The sequence below is a fragment of the Pseudochaenichthys georgianus genome, chromosome 10 (genome assembly GCF_902827115.2).
Source record: "Pseudochaenichthys georgianus chromosome 10, fPseGeo1.2, whole genome shotgun sequence".
NCBI lineage: Eukaryota > Metazoa > Chordata > Actinopteri > Perciformes > Channichthyidae > Pseudochaenichthys > Pseudochaenichthys georgianus.
The window spans coordinates 14,967,099-14,987,579 of record NC_047512.1 but is presented as its reverse complement, the minus strand read 5'-3'; the positions used below and the strand labels follow the sequence as shown (position 1 = coordinate 14,987,579).

The 20,481-nt window shown below is 40.5% G+C and overlaps 1 protein-coding gene across 4 annotated transcripts; it reads right to left on the bottom strand.

Annotated features, from left to right (window-relative positions):
- Window positions 1-402: 402 nt before the first annotated feature.
- Window positions 403-20,082, bottom strand: ocrl (OCRL inositol polyphosphate-5-phosphatase). Of its 4 annotated transcripts, none has more exons than XM_034092521.2 (24): window positions 19,576-20,082; window positions 18,421-18,500; window positions 16,328-16,419; window positions 15,896-15,931; window positions 15,438-15,551; window positions 14,299-14,487; window positions 13,545-13,773; window positions 13,205-13,378; window positions 12,770-12,871; window positions 12,545-12,659; window positions 12,125-12,241; window positions 11,521-11,702; window positions 11,073-11,184; window positions 10,493-10,602; window positions 10,111-10,246; window positions 9,890-10,000; window positions 9,532-9,697; window positions 7,658-7,893; window positions 6,965-6,988; window positions 5,364-5,483; window positions 3,783-3,867; window positions 3,046-3,173; window positions 2,846-2,957; window positions 403-2,391 (listed from the first exon to the last, which is right to left on the bottom strand). In XM_034092521.2, exons 1-24 carry the CDS (start codon window positions 19,615-19,617, stop codon window positions 2,267-2,269), a joined length of 2,937 nt encoding a protein of 978 aa, XP_033948412.1. In that variant the 5' UTR covers window positions 19,618-20,082; the 3' UTR covers window positions 403-2,266. The 4 variants fall into 4 exon arrangements, with proteins under 4 accessions (XP_033948412.1, XP_033948411.1, XP_033948415.1 ...); XM_034092520.2 differs by having other exon boundaries at window positions 3,046-3,176; window positions 19,576-20,080; XM_034092524.2 differs by lacking the exon at window positions 6,965-6,988 and having other exon boundaries at window positions 19,576-20,080.
- Between the last annotated feature and the right edge of the window lie 399 nt (window positions 20,083-20,481).

Genomic DNA, 20,481 nt, shown 5'->3' with positions numbered 1-20,481 from the left:
GTACAAATACTGAAGCTGCCCTCCACCCAGAGCCCCTCACTGACCTGACGGAGGCCCGGTACCCCCCCGCACACTGCGCACTCGACCCTCCATTCCGACTCCAGCTTTCATCCTCGAACAGCTTTCGGTAGGAAGACACTCGCAGCATGGCCATGGCTCTGTGAGGTTAAAACTGGACTAAACACAACAGGGAGAAAGTGGCAGCAGGTCCAGGGCGGGGGGTGTCTTATACCGCAGGGACGGAGAATGTAGCGTTGAGGTGAAGATCTCTCACCGTGCACTGAGCGGACTAAATATACCACAAACATCAGCCTGTAACGATTTCACATGTACCTGAAGAGTGAGCTCCTGAAAACCCTTGGTCATCATCTGAATAACAAGCTGTCAATAATAAGGCAGGGGTAAATGGAAAACAAAAACAGCTTTATTTCTGTTAAATAAATTAAAGCACCAAAACTCTGAAAAGTTGAAAACAGGTGCGAGTGTTTCCTCATGTACCTTTTAAATGTACCTTAATTTTATGAACAGATTGTGACAAAAACTGAAGACAAAAAGCACGATGCAGTACATCATTTTGAACGGTAGCATAAAACAAGGAAATCAGAGGTTATCGATTATATTGATAGTTAGTTCTTCTAAAACCAAGTGAATAAATACAAAAATCTGAACCACTGGGAATTATTCGTACATTAGTGAAAAAGCTCAGCTAGGTTTACATCATGAGAGGGAAATGGTGTATTGATGGCAATAAGGCAGAAAAAAACTACGCAAGAGATGAGTAACGTCAGCCGGACTATACATGACATGATTGTCAGTGTTGTCACCAAACAATACATCTTCTGAACCTCCTGGAGCATCAGAGAAGAAAACCTCTGGGCTTTTTTCTGACATGTATACACTACAGGAGATACAGGGAAATGTCATACATGTAAATATTTTTGTCGACTTGGAGAATTAACGCTGACATCTCTTGGGTAAAACTATGAAAGAGGAAATGGCTATTACACAGAGCATAAAAGTTCCTTATTTCAGTAACCAGGAAATGTCTTTCAACAGTGAATACAGAAGAAAATGACCTTAGTGGCACACATGAAACAGTTTGTATCCTGTAGAATAATGGGTCATTATATCTTGCACTGTGAACGTGCAGCATCACCTAAAACAAGAGTATTACACATCTGGTTTCACTATGGGGAACAACAGCTGTATCTTGGCATCGCACAGGCCTAAAATAACAAAAATGTGCTTTAAGATGAGGCAGAAGTTTGGAAAAAGACACATAAACAAACACAGACAATAACAGTACCACCTTCGTGACAACCTGTAGGACACATTTACAGATTTTCATCATGATACGGACAGTCAAACACCCATGAGACAGGGAAACAATCAGTATTACACAGTTTAAGACACAGAGAATCACAGAGGGTGACTCTTTGTTTGACCAGGAAGTTAGAGTGTTAACTGAGTGTTTTGTAACTCAAGAGGAACTGGCTAAACTAGATGTAGGGCTCAGGCTTTGAGTTACAAAACAACATCAAACGTCCACGACACCGTTATCTATGACATGATGATAAAAAAAAAAGCGATGCATTTTTTTAAAGAATGCAGAGCTTGAAAATAAACCACAGAAACCATAAAGTGTTGCAAACATGGAAAAATATATATAAATAACAGTTAAAATACAAGGATTATGTTAACCAAAAGTTCTCGGAGATATCTATAATGTTGTCCCCTCAGTTAAAATGATGATTGTCATGATTTATCTAAAGCTTTAACATTCTTAGAGATACATTTTTCTATAATTATCCCATTTCAAACTATTTAGAATTGTATTCAGTCTACTTCTTAAAACTTCAGGAATTTTCTTTTAGTGTAATTTAGTATTTTGCTTAGCATCTCTGGATAGGTAGTGTTTTCACATTCACACCACTCACTGTTCAGGGGTTGTTTTGGCATGGTAAGAAGTCTCAGTTAAGGACAGCTCTCGTGTGGAGGTGTTCAGAAAGGGCAGAGGCAACAGTTCAAACCTCGCACAAGTACTAACGAATCCACTGAGCTGTCACACTGTGAACAAACTGAAGATAGGACACTTGGTCTCGAGTTCCTCTGACATGAGAGTTTGTGAAACGGGTGCAAAACCTCTGCACTGGTCTCCAATAGATGATAATGTAGCACGTGGATCACGTTACACAGCGTCCAGCAGGTCCATAGCCAACAGCAGGTCACACACCTGACTGTTGTTGTGAGGTACCTTTGTCCTCGGTTACTCCTCGTCTGCAGCCATGAGGAACCCCAGGATGAAGTCGATGGTTTTCTGCCGCTCGTTTGGCGTCTGCCTGCCCATCAGGTTGGGAGGGGGTCGGATGAGGAGGCTGGCAAAGAGTGTAGCTAAAATACAAGAGGACGAAGACACACCTTATTTTACTTTAAAGCCAGAAATATTGAACAATGTTAACTGATCTGTACAACCAGCACTTAGCCTTTGACCTTGTGGTAAAGTTATTTAGCAGAAAGAATGCCATGAATGTAATGTGCACACAATACCTTTAAAAGCAGCCAGACTCTTAATTAAATGTTTAAAAAGGAAGCATATAACACCTTTTTGCACTGGTTTCCTGTTAAGTATTTCATTTCCTACATAATTCTTCTGCTTTCACTTAAAACCCTGAATGGTCTGGCCTTGAGCTGTATTACAGAACTCTATTCTCATAAAGTACTGCAGATCAAAGCTGCTAACAATCCCATGGTCTCTTTGAACACTTTTAGAGACAGGCAGTAGCTGCACCAACTCAGAGAAATAATCTCCCTGAAAATATAAAAGAATGTTGAGGAGGTTTCAAACCTATGAGGCTGGCAGTCAGGTTGTTGTTGTGTGAGTGTTTGAGGAGTTCCTTCAGGAAGGCCATTAAGTATCGGAACACGTTGCGGTGAGCGCGGGGCAACTGGGAGATCAACTGTCAAATGTCAAAAAAAGATTAGTCGAACACATTACTGAAAAGTCCTGGGATAATGCAAAGCTAAAACATTTCCTAAACACTGCACCTGTTTGCAGAGGCGGCTGTCATGAGAGCAGTCGAGGCACCGCTGGTAGAGTTCGTAACAAACCACCGGCTCCGGCAAGGCCTCCAAGAAGATCAGCAGAGCCTCGGCTACAGAGTGGTTACAGCCGGCTACTTCAACAGTCAGGGAACAACAAGCTCCTTTTTATGATAATGCTAATAATGCTAGCCCATCCTCGTCCATGAGTTACACGTTTAATATGCATCTTTTCCGTATTCAAATGTTTAAACGCCACTAGACCGATGTTATTCTCGAGTTGTGTTCTGACATTATATCAAATGATTCCAAATGTGTTCTAGCCTAGAGGAATTTGTCCTTTTAATCAAGTTAATCTATTTAATTTGCACGTTGTCTGACTTTTTTATAAAATGGGTTTTAAACTTTAAGACACATTGTTCCGATATACTTTTTAGATCCTGGTTGTTTTGGCTATAATACTACTATACATTTTCTACGAGTGAAGGATTTTAGTCATTGGTTGCCTGGAACCTAAGTAACTGTGAAACAGCTTCAGAAAAGCACTGATAATAAACATTAATAATGTATTCGAAGCAGCGAAAAACCGCCTTAATGTAGGAATCTAACCAGAAGAAGCCGGGTGAAATAATTGTCGTCATCAGTTTTTTGTTATTGTTTTGTTTGAAAGTAGCTGCTCTTTTATCTTCTGTTTGGCATTGCAGTGTTTGCAGGGCTGGGCCCGGCTTTACAAAGAAGGATACAGATGGATTCTGGGATGCTCGTGTCCAGACAGTCGATGATGCTCTGCAGCTCCTCTTGCAGGCCTGGCGTCTGGAACAAGTCCTCCTGGGAGACACACGGGGACAAATACTGAACATTTAAAAACATGTCCTACTAGTAACCTCTGTGCTGGTTTATCTTTTCATAAACCAATATACTCACAAAATAAAAACATGTTGCAACTTCAGTTTTTCTCAATATAGTGCAGCCCAGTTTTACATAAAAAAAAGCACAACATGGAGGTGAAAGCAATGCTTACTCCATTTAAATGTTGCATATGATGTATTTTGTTTTTGCTATGTTTGTCAAATGTAATCTTCTTAAATCTTTTATGTGAGGGACTGCGGATGGAAATGAGCTCAAAGCTAAATCTGGCACTGTTACGCTTGACACATTTGAATGTTTTAAGTGTTCATTACTGTGCATTGTCCCCGCTAAATAAACGATAACAAAAAAACTGATCATAATTCCATTGTTGAGGTCTACTAGAATAGATTTACATTGTTCAATGTTCCAAAATGACATTGGTTTCTCACACAGCATCTCTGTATAGTATGTGTATTCACTCTCTGTCCTAAACGGCTTGTTGGAGCTCCTGACCCCCCCCCCCCTCCCTATGAGCCCACTGAGCTCTGATTGGTCAGCTCGCCCACTCTGTTCTGATGAGTCCACCACCGTTACATCGGAACATCAGTGATTATGTGTTACAATGGCGTTAGCAACCACAAAATGACAAACAGATGAGAATGCTGCGTGGGGTCTGAGTGCCGTGTTGGCGGGACGAGCTGCTGGAGTGCACAGTGTGAGCTGGATTACTGGTGTTGTTTCCTGGTTGCTGCGTGGGGTCTGCGAGTCAACGCGAAACTCAGCCTGAGCACACACACACACACTCGTAGTGAGTGAGTGAGTGAGTGAGTGAGTGAGTGAGTGAGTGAGTGAGTGAGTGAGTGAGTGAGTGAGTGTGTGAGTGTGTGTGTGAGTGAGTGAGTGTGTGTGTGTGTGTGTGTGTGTGTGTGTGTGTGCTCAGGCTGAGTTCAGGCTGAGAAATCCGCGGAGCTGCGGCTGAGCAAAAGATAAGGCTGAGTGCGAGTGTGTGAGGAAGTCCGCGAAGTTACGTCACTACAACCCAAGAAGAAAAAAAATGGAAAGAGACAAATCTCCAACGAGGCGTTCTGGGGCAGCACAGACAGGTCGTTTCTGTGTTAGAGATGTACTCGCTACAGGGTGTACTTTGAGGGTTTGTGACTTTGCAGACCGTTTACATGCATAAAAAGCTTCATAACACACAAGGGGACGGGTAATAACCAGAAAAGCATGACATGGGACCTTTAAAATCAATGAGTCATCTAAATATTGATCAGAATAATTGTTCTTATAATTTGGGCCATAATCCTTCTGCCCTAATTTGGCTATATTACTCCTTTTGAGGAAACATTTTGGGGCAAGCACATAAACAAAAAGAAAATATAATGACAACACCCCTCACGTTCATGGTACATGGACCTGAGCTTGTGAGTGTTTATCAGTTGTCGTAAACGTTTTATCAGCTATGGCCTGCTTACCTGATCACAGGACCTGGTGAAGAGATGGTTGACAAGAATCCACACTTCCTTGGGGATCTTCAGCGGTTTGTCTTCTGTACTTGCACCTTCAGACATCAGGAAGCTAACCTTTGACCTCTCCTGATGACAGAGAACACAATTTGTTTCACACCGACACATCACATTATTTCCTGCAATATAATATAATGACTTTCTTCCATTAAATCACTTAAAGAAAACATATCGAAATGAATGACGTTATTGTATTATATCCTCAAACTGTGTGATTCCTAGAGACTTCTCGAGTATCTGCACGAGACATCGGATCAATTAGTGACGGAGAAGGAGCCGCTGTGGCGTGGAAACTTGAATGAAGGAGAGACATTTTAAAAAGGGCAGAATATCACATTATTTTTGTCTCCGCTAATGGATTCCCGAGCCTCAGGAGAGACGTCTAAAAATAACCACAGACAGTGAAGCTGCACAGAAATGCAGGGGAAACTGGAGTGGGGTTTTAATGGGGGCCGACGCTAACATGCAGAACTAATATGATAATCTGTTAATGTTGCAACTCCAAAAGCTTCTACCGTGAATCTTCAGTGTAGTAAATCTTCCAGGGGGGGGGGGATTTAAGACCAAGAAAGTTTTATAATAATATATAAATTGCTACATGGTTAAGAAACGACACCCCCAAGTGGATGTTACTTTACTCAGCTGCTCAGTTTTTACACTCGTAACAAGTTGTGAAACTACTTGTCGTTTGGCTTCAGTGTTCAAGCTCAGCAGAACAGACACTAATACTCGTCCTCATGAGCTTTAATCATGTGAATGAGGGAGCTGTGCAGCCGGGGTGACCTGCTGTGAAATGGGATTTAGTGTGTTTGCGTGTTTACATTTCATTGGGCTGGTGTACCCTGTCCTCAATGGGCCGGAGGAGATTTAATGGCTGAGTGATCCACACACACAGATTATAACCGAGCTGGCACAGTGAGGTCTGTAAGGTTAACAAGTGTTGCCCTTGTTAGATTCCGGAAGTGTAAAGCGAATATGAAACCGATTCAATTTTCTGATTAGCTACTGAAGACATTTTTTAAATCAACCTGTGCACAATATTGTAGCTCAAAATAATTGCTTGTTCGTGGAATAGGAAGTATGGTTTACTTTATAAGAGTAAAATGAGTAGATGGAGTAAGAGCTAGGAGATTATTTAAGCATAAAGAAACAAAATGGAAACAAACTGAAAGCTCAAAAATACACCTACTAACACATTTAAAAGCTTCATAAGTAGTTTGCAGCATTTTGTGCGATGACAAGCCTTGAAACTTAACTCCACTGGATCAGATTTCAAGTGTCCCAGGGTAATTCCCTCCAATTTCTAGATGCCTACAAATCGTTCAGACCAAAAATTGGTATCCGGCTTCTAATCTTATTTTCAGAAAGACAGTGAAAGATAATTTGCCACAACATTAAAATCTTCCACTCCTTTCTGCTTGTTGGTTGGCACGATACCAATTTACCTTTTATGAGATGAGTGTTTGAGGAAGGTCAATAAAGTGTCATAAAGCAGACATTTGGTTTTGATTGACCCCGATTTGCCCGATAGCTAATCGTTAATATGTTACCTTTTCCATGAAGCTGTCCTCTTCCTGAACAAGAAGTCAGCGCACAACCACAGTGAAGAGTTGGAAAGGAATGATCAAGGCAGTAAGGATGCGATGATGGGAAACAAGAGAGGAAAGAGAAAAGAAGATGGAAAAAGATATGCGTAAACACAGAATCAGAAGAGTAGATTTACAATAGATTGTACTTTGATCAAAGGCAAAAGGCCAGTCGGAAATCAAATAGTGCAATTAGAAATACAAAGGAGTACTGAATGATAGCATATGCCAAAGCAAAACCAGATTATGTCGAAAATAGCATTTTGGAAACAGACGGAGGTGAACTTGTGAAGATGACAGGAGTGTATTTATAAAAAGCTCTAACTTGAGTCAGTTTTCCCTGTTCTTTAGGAGCTCCCTTTATGAGATGTTGCCACTTCCTTGTTCCCTTGGCCAGAAATATACAGGTTGAGACATTTTATGCGCTCCAAATGTAGACTGTGTGACTTAGTTTACCCTGAGGGGGGGGAACAAGCTCTCACACGTCCCCACAGACGTGTGAGCTACAGAGCTACAAAGCTACAGAGTGAGGACAATCTGGATGTAAATGCAGTGCGTAAAGGAAGGTTTATGTTTCACTATCTGGTCTTTAACTAGTCTGAGGAAAATATGTCTGTTCACTGTGAACAGGTCTGACTGGATCTCCTTCTCCCTCACCAGGTCGATCAGCTTGGTGATGGGGATCTCTCTGATGGGCTTCTTCATGCGGCACAGGGTCTCCAGCGAGGTGCCGAAGCAGCTGGGCAGGTAGTTCCCAGAGATGGTGATGAAGTAGTCTTTGCCCCGGTCCAGATGGAGCACCAAGATGTCCTCGATGGCGTCCTCTCCGGAGTTCAGCAGCGTGACAGAGTCTTTACTGACGTACACCTCCAGGTAGATCTCCAGGGTCTCGTCTGTTCAGGAAGATGTTTTATTGAAAGATTAAAAAACGTGTAAAGGGCATGATTCTCCACAATAACCAAAATGACTGGGTTTGGATAGGAATGGAATATATGAAACGGCGTAACTCTGTTAGGATGCAAATAAAGGTGACTGTATTTCGTTACATCAAAATAAGGCATAATCAGAATAACCAAGACATTGAAAAGTGAGACCAGTGTATCTGCAGGCATCCTGAAGTCAAATGTAAGACCTTTTAAGACCTTTTTTAAGACCCTTTCCATACATTTTAAGACCTCATCGCCACTTCGAGTTTTAACCGGTTACATTGGCGACACACTTTACCTCACATTGACTATATACAGTATTGATTGTCCTTCCTCCTTATCTTCCAACCATTTGGACGCAGACTTGCATTTCCCCATAACCATGTTGCTTAGCAACCGGCGTAAACGGACCTTTGCGCTATCAAGCAGTGAGCGCGCGATGTCCTGTTCAGATGACGTCAAATCCAACGGGATGCCATAAATAAACTACACAGAATCACACTACACACCTACGCAATGATTACATTCAGGCAGACTGTGGAATATAACCTCTTTGGACAATTTATATACTTATTGAAAACAAGCTGTAAAATGTAACACCTTGGAAAATGCCGTTTAATACTTTTTAATAGCCTTAATTTTCGCTAAATTGATTTATCTACTTTTAATACTTCTTGAGACCCCGTGGACACTCTGGATTGGGATTATGAGGAGAGGAACTATTTTGAAATACACTTTAAACTAAGTGGGCTCACACAATGTTCTTATTTCATATGTAATGGTGGAAAATATCAAAGTACAAACCAGCGTAGTTTGTTCACTGTTCTTGTTACTGAGAGTCATTCAAGAGTGAATGTGGAATTTGTATGTAGGTTCATTAGATGAACTCATGAGTAGCTGCTGCTGCTGCCCCACATTTCAATCGAGCAACACCAATGTGCCAAACCATCGGAGTCCTTGGATGATGACACCATTTCCCCAGCCTGAAGGCATGACTTTCACTAGCTGTTGTTCCTCTTTTCAGACTTACATAATACAACAAAATATCAAAAAATTTCTTTGTTCTTGTCTTTATTTGCACACTTTGGTATCATTACCAAAAAGTGACAGAAAGTAATCTAGTTATTCTACATTTAAAAACTGGTAAGATATTGTTTTAAAGTAGCAAAACACAAGACATAAAAGTTGTCCTGGAGAATTGTGAACCTGATCATAGGGCTGTGCAATTAATCGTATTTTAATCTCGATTACGATTTTGGCTTGCACCGATTACGAAAACAACGTAATCGAAATAAAACGATTATTATCTTTTTAATTAATTTCTTTAATTAATTTTTGTATTGGTTTTTCAGTTGAATTATACTTATAGTTCAGGGTAATCAACTGTTAAAAACATACTGTTCCATTGAATTTTTTTTCAATAAATGGATGTTTTCAAAGTAAATGGATAATCGTTTTTTAATAATCGTGATATCAATTATTGACCAAAATAATCGTGATTATGATTTTTGCCATAATCGCACAGCCCTACCTGATCACAGATCTAAACTCGAAGTAATAACCCTAGAGACATCAAAAAAAGAAAAGGGGAGTTTTCAGACTTACTGGGCTCTAAGAATCCATCGCTTGGCTCGGCACGGAGCCAAGACTTACAATACTGCGTGTCGTTGAGTTTGGGGATGAAGGCGAAGTGACAGGGGACCTGCCCGTCATTCGTTATCAGGAAGTGCTCCTTCTGAAGCTGGCGGAATCTCACATTCCCAAATGAGAACTGCAGGACAGGGAAAGAGAGAAAACATTAACCACAGGTTCCAAGCGATTGTTTTTTTGTGTCTCCAATTTTTACGGGAAGTCATAACAAGCTTCTTTGTTTTAAAGGTCATCAGTGATTAGTGCGTGAGATGATATCATGAAGGAAGGATCATAAGACAGTGTGATGAGTATGTGAGGACTTTATGTTTACCTCTCTCCTGCTCAGCGTTAAAGATGGAAGGAAATCATTCTCCATTCTGTCCATCGCGCGCACAATCTCCTCAAACACCTTTTTGTGGCGCGGCTCATTTACCACCTTGACCTGTTACACAAATAACACAGTCATATTTAGTCATATTTAAGTCATAGCAGTGCATTTTTTAACTAAAACCAGTCTTTGTGTTGTTGTTTTGTGTCACTATAGCTTCTCACCCCCACAGTGAAGAGAGCACTGACAGGCTTGTGGTCACTAGTTTGCAGCTCCATGTGACTCCGGTATTTGAGCTGCTTGATATTGTTGCCCCTCCACAGGATTCGGTCACACCAAGCCGGGACACGGCACTTCCCACTGCAGGAAACAGTTTGAGAGGCAGAGTGAAGGGTGAGACCTCAGACACACATGCAGTACTGCTGACTCTGTGTTAGTGTAACGATAAGCTGGAACAAGCTTCCTGAATGGCAAAAGTGTATCCGGATTCCAAAGAACAAACTAAACAAAACAGGACAACTTGGCAAAAACAAAACAGAGCCCCGGAGGATTGTTTTGTATATGGGGAGAAAGCAGAAGGTACTAGACAGGGATCAATGTTTTCACCTTGAGTCCCATCGATCCGTTTTGGGGTCGTACTTGTACGTGGGAATGAAGTTGATCTCTCCCTCTATGAAGTCTGTGAAGGCTTTCTTTGTCTGCCTCTGAATGTTCAGCTACACAATGGATCAACATTACACATTACACATTATCAAACAGATAAGTCAGAGGAAATAATGGCAGATTACAAAAACAGCGTATTAATAACATTAAAAACAATCCGTTTAATAATGCTATTTGCAAAACAGCTTCCCTTATTCATTTGCCAAACTTCTATTTATCATCAAATATTTACTGTTTTATTCATATTTACACATCAAAGGTCGCAACAGACACACTACAGCTACAGCTTAAGAGCTAAAAAGCCTTAGGAGCCAAAAGTATCTTATTCTGTGTCAGAAATACTGAATACATGACAAAGGACTCAGGTTATTCTAAAAGAGGGAAACCGTCATTAAAAAAACAAACAGACATGGGATTTTCTTGGTACGTAATATTTATCACAAAAGCCAGTATTTCTAAAAACCTGCTGATAGTTGTCTTAATCAAAAGTAAAAGTGGTGCTTAGTTTTCAACAGACTCTTACCTGATCAACATCCTGAAGCCTTTTTAGGTCATTCTGAGCAATGTGATGTTTGACCTCAGCAGCATCGTACAAACACAGACGGTAGTTCAAATCCCCGAGCCAGATTACTACACTGAAACACAAACAGAGACAACGGTGGCTTAACACAACAGAATCACAGTAACACGTTTGTAGTGGTAAGGATGTGAAAACTCAAATCATGTAACAAGACTGGTAGTGAGCAGCTTATGTTTGTAGAGACAGAGAGATTGACAAGTCAGTGTATTAAGTAATAAACTCGGCAGTATAGAATTATTAAAAGGTAGTTTTGTAGAATTCTGAAAAATTAATCAAATCATTTGAAACCAATAATAAAACACAATCTTAAACTGGCGATACAAGCATAATCCTGAGTTTGCACTTTAATTCAATGATCTCCCTCTGGACATTTAGTGGCTGAGGAACTCACTCGTGTTTGACGATGCTGAGAGGGGGGTGGTCCAGTAAGTGGAAGGTCATGCGGGCGCAGATGTCTTTATAGTCCTGGTTGCGGCGCTCAAAGTCTTCAACGTGTGCTGCTAGATGGGAGTTCACGATGCAGAAGCTAGTGTTGTGGAAAACAAACCTCACTGCCACACCTCCTTTGTTCCCCTGCAAAAAACAAACGCGAACATTAAAGGATTAAACACAACATATTTTCATTCATGCAGGAATAAGGTCTATGTAACATTGAAAAAAGAAAATCAAACTGAGGCTGCTGTATACTGTAATCAGAACAGTTTCACAGTATTACATTATTATTATAACAATAAAAATGTACTGTAAGTGCCAGACAGCACTCATTTATGGCATTTATTTTTAGTAGATTAACCCATTTACTTGGTATGATAACCGTCGACTTTCATACGACGGTATATCTTGAAACTGCTGCAACATTTATGTTGTTCTTAATACTGAACACAGCCATTTTGCTCCTTGACCTTTAATGGAAAACAACACTGCACATTTATCTCAAGGTTACTTATTACTATGTGTATTGTGAGGCAGTTTGTCTGAGTTTGGTGTGAACAAACCATTTTCCCCATGATTCCCGTCCCCACATGCTCTGCAGCCACTTCTTTTATGTGGTTCTTGTGCATCTTTTTGACGAAGATCACAAGCATCATCCCGACAAGGCGTATGATCCGGACCTGTAGACATTTAAAAAATTAAAAAAGACATTACACCAGTTATATTTCTTCTTTGTAATATTCGTCTATCATGTTTATTCACTTTTTAAGATTCTTAAATTAAAGAACTTATATTTATAGACATTTACTGTTATTTTTTTTTGTTCAAATAAAAAAGAAACAAACATATTCATTTATCACCATCAAAGGACCACAAATGGCTGCATTTTTAATGGAGCTTTTATCGAATTTGCTTTTGCAACAAGCCCTACACATTGTCACCGATTCTTCTCTTAAAAGGTTTTCCTCCCCTCCTCTACTCACCCTTTTGTACTTGAATTTTGAGGGCAAGCACCTCTCTATAGCTTCGACCCACAGCTGCTCTTTGGATGAGTCCATGTAGAAGAAAGCTTCAGTGCTCAGGTCCAACTCTTGAAAACTGCAGTCATAAACCAAGTCACCATACTGGGTGTTAGTGAAGCAAAAGCCTTAAACGATATGCATGACTTCATGTTCAGAAAAGGTACTGTAAGTTATATTCTCACTGACCCCAGAGCATAGAGATCTGGAGGCTCTGTGTCGCTGCAGAGCCACGGCTCGAGGCTGCTGTCCGGAGCCTGGCCGTTCACGTTCCACGTTCCTGTGAAAATCCTTTCAAAAACAAAAGCAGAATTAATGCAGTGTGGGGTTAAAGTGTCCAGGAGCAGCATTGTCTTTATCACCAGAATGTTCATACTTTTAAAAAAAGGGCCAACTCAAGAACAACAGTTTTATTTTAGGCTTTTAAATTTAACTTAATGTAATCTTATTTTGTTGTTATAAAGTGCTTTTGATAAGAACAAAGTTTCTCTGTCTATGGATTTGGAGAAAGATGGGGTTGATAATTGTTTGTTTGCGAAGCATTTTGTGTTACCTGTTGTGTATGAAAAAAGCTCAATCAATACAGTTTGATTGATTGATCGATCATGAAGCTGCTGCTCTCACCTGAAGTTCTGGATGTCCACGAACTCGTTCTCCTTCTTGCCCAGGCGGTGCTTGATGAGGTATTCTCTCTGTCCCGCCTGGCTGGAGAACATGGCCTGTCTCATGCTGTTGGTGGTGGGGCTTTCACACCAAGACATGGGCCTGTCGCCGCGATCAAACCCTGACCTGAAACTACTGCAATGGAAAAAGTCAATATGATTTAGCACCAGAAATAAAAGACATACTTCACTTAGAATCAAGTCACATATATAAAATCCGAACAGTTTTTAACAGAAACTATATTTAGCCAGCTCCAGTGTTTGCAGTAAACCTGATATGGTATAATGAAAGGTCAACTTACTCCGGTCGGGAGTTTTCTCTGGTCTGTAGGGAGACAGCTCTGTCTTTAGGGATTGGTGGAGGAGGCAGAGGATTGGATGGAGCCTGGGAGGCTTTGCGAGGAGGTAGAGGGGGAACCGGAGGAGGATCTCTAACAGCAACTATGCGGTTCTGGTAGTTCTTCTTTTCCTCCACTTTGAGAGCGTGGTTGAAGTTGTCCTCGAAGCCAAAGTCTGACGCGAGTGATTGAACTGAATCGTCAGAAACAGGAAATGACAACGGAAGATACAATTTTAGAGCAACCTATAACACCTATAACGGCAGTGGCTCAGTCAGTAGGGGCTTGGACTGGGAGCTGTAGGGTCACCGGTTCAAGTCCCCGACCAGACCTAAAATATGGAGTGTGGACTTCTACTTGGAGAGGTCCCAGTCCACCTCCTGGGCCCTGCCGTGGTGCCCTTGAGCAAGGCACCGGACATCCCCCTTCCCCCCTCACTCCCATTGCTCCCCGGGCGCTGTGCAATAGCTGCCCACTGCTCCTAGTACTAGACTCCTACTAGGATGGGTTAAAAGCAGAGAACAAATGTCACTGTGTGCTCTGCATGTGTGACCATTAAAGAGGGTTTCATCTCTCCCAATTCTAATTCTTCTAACACACTTCAGGAAAGGGAAAACCCCAAAGAGCATAATAGGGCCTCTTTATGGTAACTTCCAAATACAATTATTGTTAAGTGATGGATTTTTCTAAAAGTTACCACAGTACATGTGTACATTACCTGTCTTATTAGTTGACCTGCTATTGTTGAGGTTGGGAGGCAGTGCAGTGGTCAATTTGGGGGGGTTGACCCCAGAGCCCACTGAGTTCACCGTCTTGTTTGCTCTCTGCGGTGGGATGGGGACTGGGCCCCTCAGGACTGTTGGTGCAAGGGGCTCCATGGTTTTGGGTTTCTTGAGTATGGATTCAACTGGGAAAAAACAGCTTTGTCAGTATGAAGCCAAACAACGATCAACACAAACGTACTCATCCAGAAGTGGCATCTTTCTAGTGATTATTTTAAGCTGTGTTAAAAATAAACAATGAAATGTGTTACAGCTTGCTCATGAAGGATGGATGTCTTTTTAAACCTCTGACTCAACGTGCACATCCTGTTTCAGCTGACCTCACTGAATGTAAATATGACCAGCACAGATATAAAAAAATAAGCCAACACCCATAAGAGCAATGTTGTCAAGTAGAGTACACCAGCGGCTCCAACTGGCTTGTTGCCAAAAAGAGTAAAGAGGCCAATGTTCCACTGTAATATCACTGATTACTAGGACATTACAGTTATCAACTAAAGAATGAATGAGTGCTATCACAGTAGTAAGAGAGGAACAGGATGAACAGGTTCCGAGTACAGAAATAATTAACAGCTCACTGATCCGTGTCCATACCGGAACAAAAGGCATTATTTCTCGAGGGTACTGCTTAGTGTGGTAGCAACTTAAACTAGCATCTTATTAAAAACACTTAACATTCACATCAGAAATGCAATTAGGCAAAACCCATGTTAAAACTATTCTTTAAGCACTTACAATATATAAGACAATCACAGGTACCTCTGTATCGAGTATTATAAACCTTAACAACGTCATGATATTTTAAGATTTTAGAAATAGTTGCCACAGTTTGCAGTTGAGGAGTATGAGTAACACGGCTACAATATGAATGTAAGAAGGAAAGCACATTGACGTAAGCCTGGGGCTTCTTTAAAGGGAGATCTGATTTCAAAGAGACTCTCCACAACCGTGTGGACGGCAAGTACACACAGGAAATCAGTGAGCGCTGTAATCCACACTCAGTGAATGAATGTTAGATGAGTGATTTAATAATTAATCACCCAACAGCCTTAGACTACAGACAGTGACGTCTTACCTTGTTGCTGAGCACTCTTCACCTGGATGAGGAAGGTCTGAGTCCGATCATCGTTCTGCAGCTCTAACAGCAGCCCTGGAGCTTTCTCGCCTTTGATTCGTATCCTAATGCAAGCTGGAGAGGAGTACAGAGAACACACACACTCACATGTTGGACACCTTTAGGTTTTGCATACACATTCAAATGCCTACTGTCTAGAAAACAAAGCATAGTGATTTAAAGTGAACCAACACGGCATTCTTTCAAATAGCCCTGGTAACCCATGACAAGCGTCTGCTACTAAATACAGAGCATTTGGCTGAAGACATGCTCTAAAGATGCAGGTATGTTGCAACAAATGCCATGTTTAGCTCTCTTTTGTTTCCACAATTAAGGCCATATTATCTGCATAATCTCTGTTTGAAAACACAGCAGAAAGAGTCAATAGTTAAATGTGAAGATAGGCAAGTCATACTTACATGTTTCTAAGTTAATAAGAAGAGCCTCGGCAGCCTCTGAAAAGAAAGCGGCAAGATCATTTAAACGGTGCAGTTCAAAGGTTGGTTGTGGGAGTAAACCAGAGTGGTTATAAATTATTTCAAACTGAAGTTGTCATTGTCGTCTTCCAGGTCGACCGGAAATGCTCTTTGGACTTTCACACTACACTAGTTATCAGCAAAACAATTATTGTAATAGTTGTAATTGTAGTAGTAGTAGTAGTAGTAGTAGTAGTAGTAGTTAGTAGTAGTAGTAGTAGTAGTAGTAGTAGTAGTAGTAGTAGTAGTTGTTAAGGTGAGGATAATCTCTATAAACATGAAGAAAAGATGGTGGCAGCTGACAACATTTGATTATACTTTACAGACCTTAAAGTATTGTGAACTTGATATTAGGGGGGAAGAAAAGTCACATACCTTGCAAAATGTCAAAGTGACCATTGATGGGTATCGACAGCTCAGCGACTGGACGAGACACAACAGCATCAGGGTTGGCGAAAACACGAAATCTACGTGAGAACAGCATAGACTTAACATCAAGTGAGACAATGTTATTAATAATCTACAATCCAATTAAAACATCTACATCACAAAGCATATACAGACTGTCTGCAGCTTTTATTATTCTTATATTTTATAACAGCCAGTTTATTGCAATTAGTATTGTGTTTCATGCACTGAACATTTATAACATGAGTAAATGTAGTAAGGATTAGATTGTAATCATCCATTGATTAAAATGTGAATTCTATACTTACACAAATCTGAAACGCACATGCACGCATGCAAAAGCCTCCTTTAGTCTAGCAAGCAGTCAAGGTGCTTTAGTTGAATATGCAAACAATAACTATCGAGCGTTTTGCTTCAGTCAAGTCTTGCTGATAAAAGTCCAGTGTAGCAACCTAGCACATATTCTGAGGAGCTACACTTTGGGTAGTTAAATAATTAATATGAACATCTTTAAATCTGGGGTGTGGGTGTTATTGTGGGAGAGGTCATATTTCACTCTCTAACAATGGCTGACTAAGAGCCAGGGTCAGAGCTGCTCGCTGGGCACTGCCCACGCTTCCCCTTAGCTTCACAATAACTGATTACTGTTGAAGACGGGAAAATGATTCAGCCCTTCTGCTGTGTCAGAGTGCAGATCTCCAGAGTCTGATGTCGAAAGCGTCATGACAATCAACAACTGACCAATGAGGGCTTTAACTAAATAATAAGAAAAAGAACACTGTGTGACACTGTTAGCCGCATTAAATACTTGTTTTATAAATGTAATATAGCTGCAAAAAGTCCTGCATCAGTGTTAAAGTCTATTAAAATATGAATTGTGGCAAACATAAGTCTTGAAATTATATCATTAATTGTAATGCAGGGAGAACTACTCTAACCTTAATGAGATGTGCCATACAAATAAACCCAAATTCTTCAGACACTTCAACTTGCAGGGTTGTTGCATTTGATAGAAGAATAGAATAGAATTGGGAGGGATGAAACCCTCTTTAATGGTCTCACATGCAGAGCACACAGCACACAGTGAAATGTGGCCTCTGCATTTAACCCATCCTAGTACCAGGAGTCTAGTACTAGGAGCAGTGATGTACTTATTCTGGGGTTTTTTGCCAAAAAAATTCACTTTGACAGGCTTATGTGCCGGCTATATGTTATATAATATCCGTAAAGCACCAACTGAAACCCTGATAGCTTGGAGTCTCCATGACTCTTGAGTTTGGTGTGTGTGGTTTTAACACAGTTAGCTGAGGATGGAGCACATGAGTCTCATTACACTCCAGGAGGACTAACTGAGGAATTCTGGATAACGGTTGAGCTGACTGCTGGTAGGGGTAATTGCTTTCTCCTTCATGCTAATTGCCGCCACGTTTATCACAACCACAACATCCTCTTTTCAAATCAAAAGCTGAAGCTGCCATGACAAATTAAAATCATGTAAGTAAACAGCACCAAGGACTGTTCGTAAGCTTAGTCTATGAAGAGTGATGCATGCAGCAACACATTTCTTATCACTGGAGATACTGAACCTTGTTTCCACTATAACAGACCATTTGTTATCGGTCCTCAGGTTCTGTCTGACCATGTACAACACAAGATAAACCGACCCTTTTCACCTTAAAAAGCTACATATTCCTGGTGTTTTTTCTGAAAGTACACCTGACCGGAGGGATATAGTCATGCAAAACCGTCTCTCACAATATAATTATTTTGTAATGCCTATCTATCTAATCTATTCATTTGATTAGACAAGACAACCAACACTTATACACAATGCCCATAAGACAAACAGCGAGTATTTACATTCAAACAACGAAAATAAGTTGTCAAAAAAAAGTGTGATTTGACAAGAATAAAGCAAAACCTATAAGGGAAGCCGATGCTGCAGATACACATCTAAAATATCAAGCTGTTCAGGAATGCTTTAAATCCTTAAATATCTTACTCAATGTATCCTGACAAAAATATTAATATTGTCAGCCATCAGGTTCTCTGGTACTTACATAAATTCTCCACTGCGCTCTATTAGAGACAGAAGTCTGGGCTCCTTCTGGCCAGCCCTCAGCTGCTGAGCTTTCACAGTGTGAGCATCACAATCAAGGAATCATCATTACTGAGGGGGGAAAAGGCGCCTGGACATCACAAGCACTGAGATTTTATTTTTAACTAACCGCAGACAGACAGAGAGAGCAAAGGTGTCATTTCAGGATTATTAGTTAGTTTGCGTGTGGTTAGATTGAGGATAATCAGAGTTAATGAAGCCATGCTGGTTGAACATTAAAAGGCAAATTAATGTGATACATGTCAATTCATAAGGCACAGAAGAAAAGAGCGGCAAAGGTGTTTAGCTGATGAACCTTTAAAAAAGACAAATAACGTTATTCTGCTTAAAACATGAGGATTTAGTTAATTCAACAAGATGAGACTGGTCATATTGGTGTGGTTAGTAGTGACCCGATTAAAAAATAAACTGTATCTATAAAATAACGATGTGAATACACTCATATGAGCAAACTAGCTACTACAATACAGTAGAGGAGGAAGAAGTACTCAAGTTTTGTACGTAAGTAAAAGTAGAAATGCAAAATGTTCTTCTTTATGCAGGTTGGCTCATTTCACAATCATATAGTGTATGTTTTGGTTATAAGTATTGATGCATTCATGTGCTTTTCATAGCTGGCCATGGTAGAACTACTTTCAACTAATTGTGAATGTAATCCAGGTGTTTCTAAAGTTGTTTATGAATAATCTATATCTGCAAAGTAACTAAAAGGTACTACATAAATGAATTGGAGTACAATATTTACCTCCTGAATATGTGTGGGATAGAAGTCTAAATTAGTAAGACATTTAAGTGAAGTACCTTAACAATTGTATTTAGGTACATTACTTGAGTACATGTATGTTACTTGACACCACTGCATATATGTGGTTGGAAGTGAACTGATACAAAAATAAACTGCATTTATAAAATAACCATGTGAATACACTCACACGAGTAACCTAGCTCGTACACTACAGAACGTGTCTGGTTATCAAATACAAGTTAGCTGCATTGCTAACTGACGTTAGAGCTAATGTTAGCCAACAAGCTAACGGTAAAGCAAATTGACAACATGCACTGAAAATAAGGCTGTAAAATAACTCAAAAAGGATATTGCCAAACAATCCTCGCTGCATATTCCCAGAGAGGACTCCATCCTTACCGATATATGACAAATGGCTATTTATCATGGGTTAGTGTTCTTTGAGTCCAGACACGGAGAGAGAAAGTTAAATTCCCACCCGGTGCGGCGGCGGCGGCCTTCCGGGATGATAGCTGTTCGGTGGTGGGGTGCTAATGCTAACCGATGTTAGCCAGCGGTGGTTGTTGTCGCTGGACGTGGGTAGATGTTCAACAGAGTCAAGACATCAGAGTATCCCGGTTAGTGTGCACCATTCTTACAAAAACAGCTGAGTATCCGTTTTCCTTTCTGTGTCAGAGAACAGGCTGGCAGCACGACATGTCTTGTAAATTGAGGCTGATGGAAGCTAGCTAGTTACCGAGAGTTTGGGAGGTTCACTACATGGTTCACTCCCCTTCTTCTCCTGCACTCTCTCTGCTCAGTTATTCGGCTTCATCATCTGGATTTCTGGCGGCGGGTGGCAACAAGTATGAGCTAAATAACGCCACCTTCTGCCCTGGAGTGTGGGTAGGAAACTAAATGCAGCTATCAGCCTAATTGCACATGAAGAAAATCATGTGCAATTTCGTAAATTCATAAGAATATCAAATGTACGCTTAATCGGTGTGTCTTCTTTTGGGAGTGTGGGAGTATGCCAGTGGTAAATCAATTGAGGCAGCCTAATTTGGCTTCTGGCTTTTTTTGTTGCATTTTTGCTCTCCTACATTCATTTGACAGCTCTATACTTGAGGTGTTAGATACAAGATGTATGGTAATGTTTTTAAATGTGATGCAGTATGAGGCTACTAAGCTAAATGCAGTACATTATACTTAAATTAGCTTATTTGTCTTCTTTTTTTGCCACACCTTACCAGCTACAACATAAAAAAAACTCCAAAT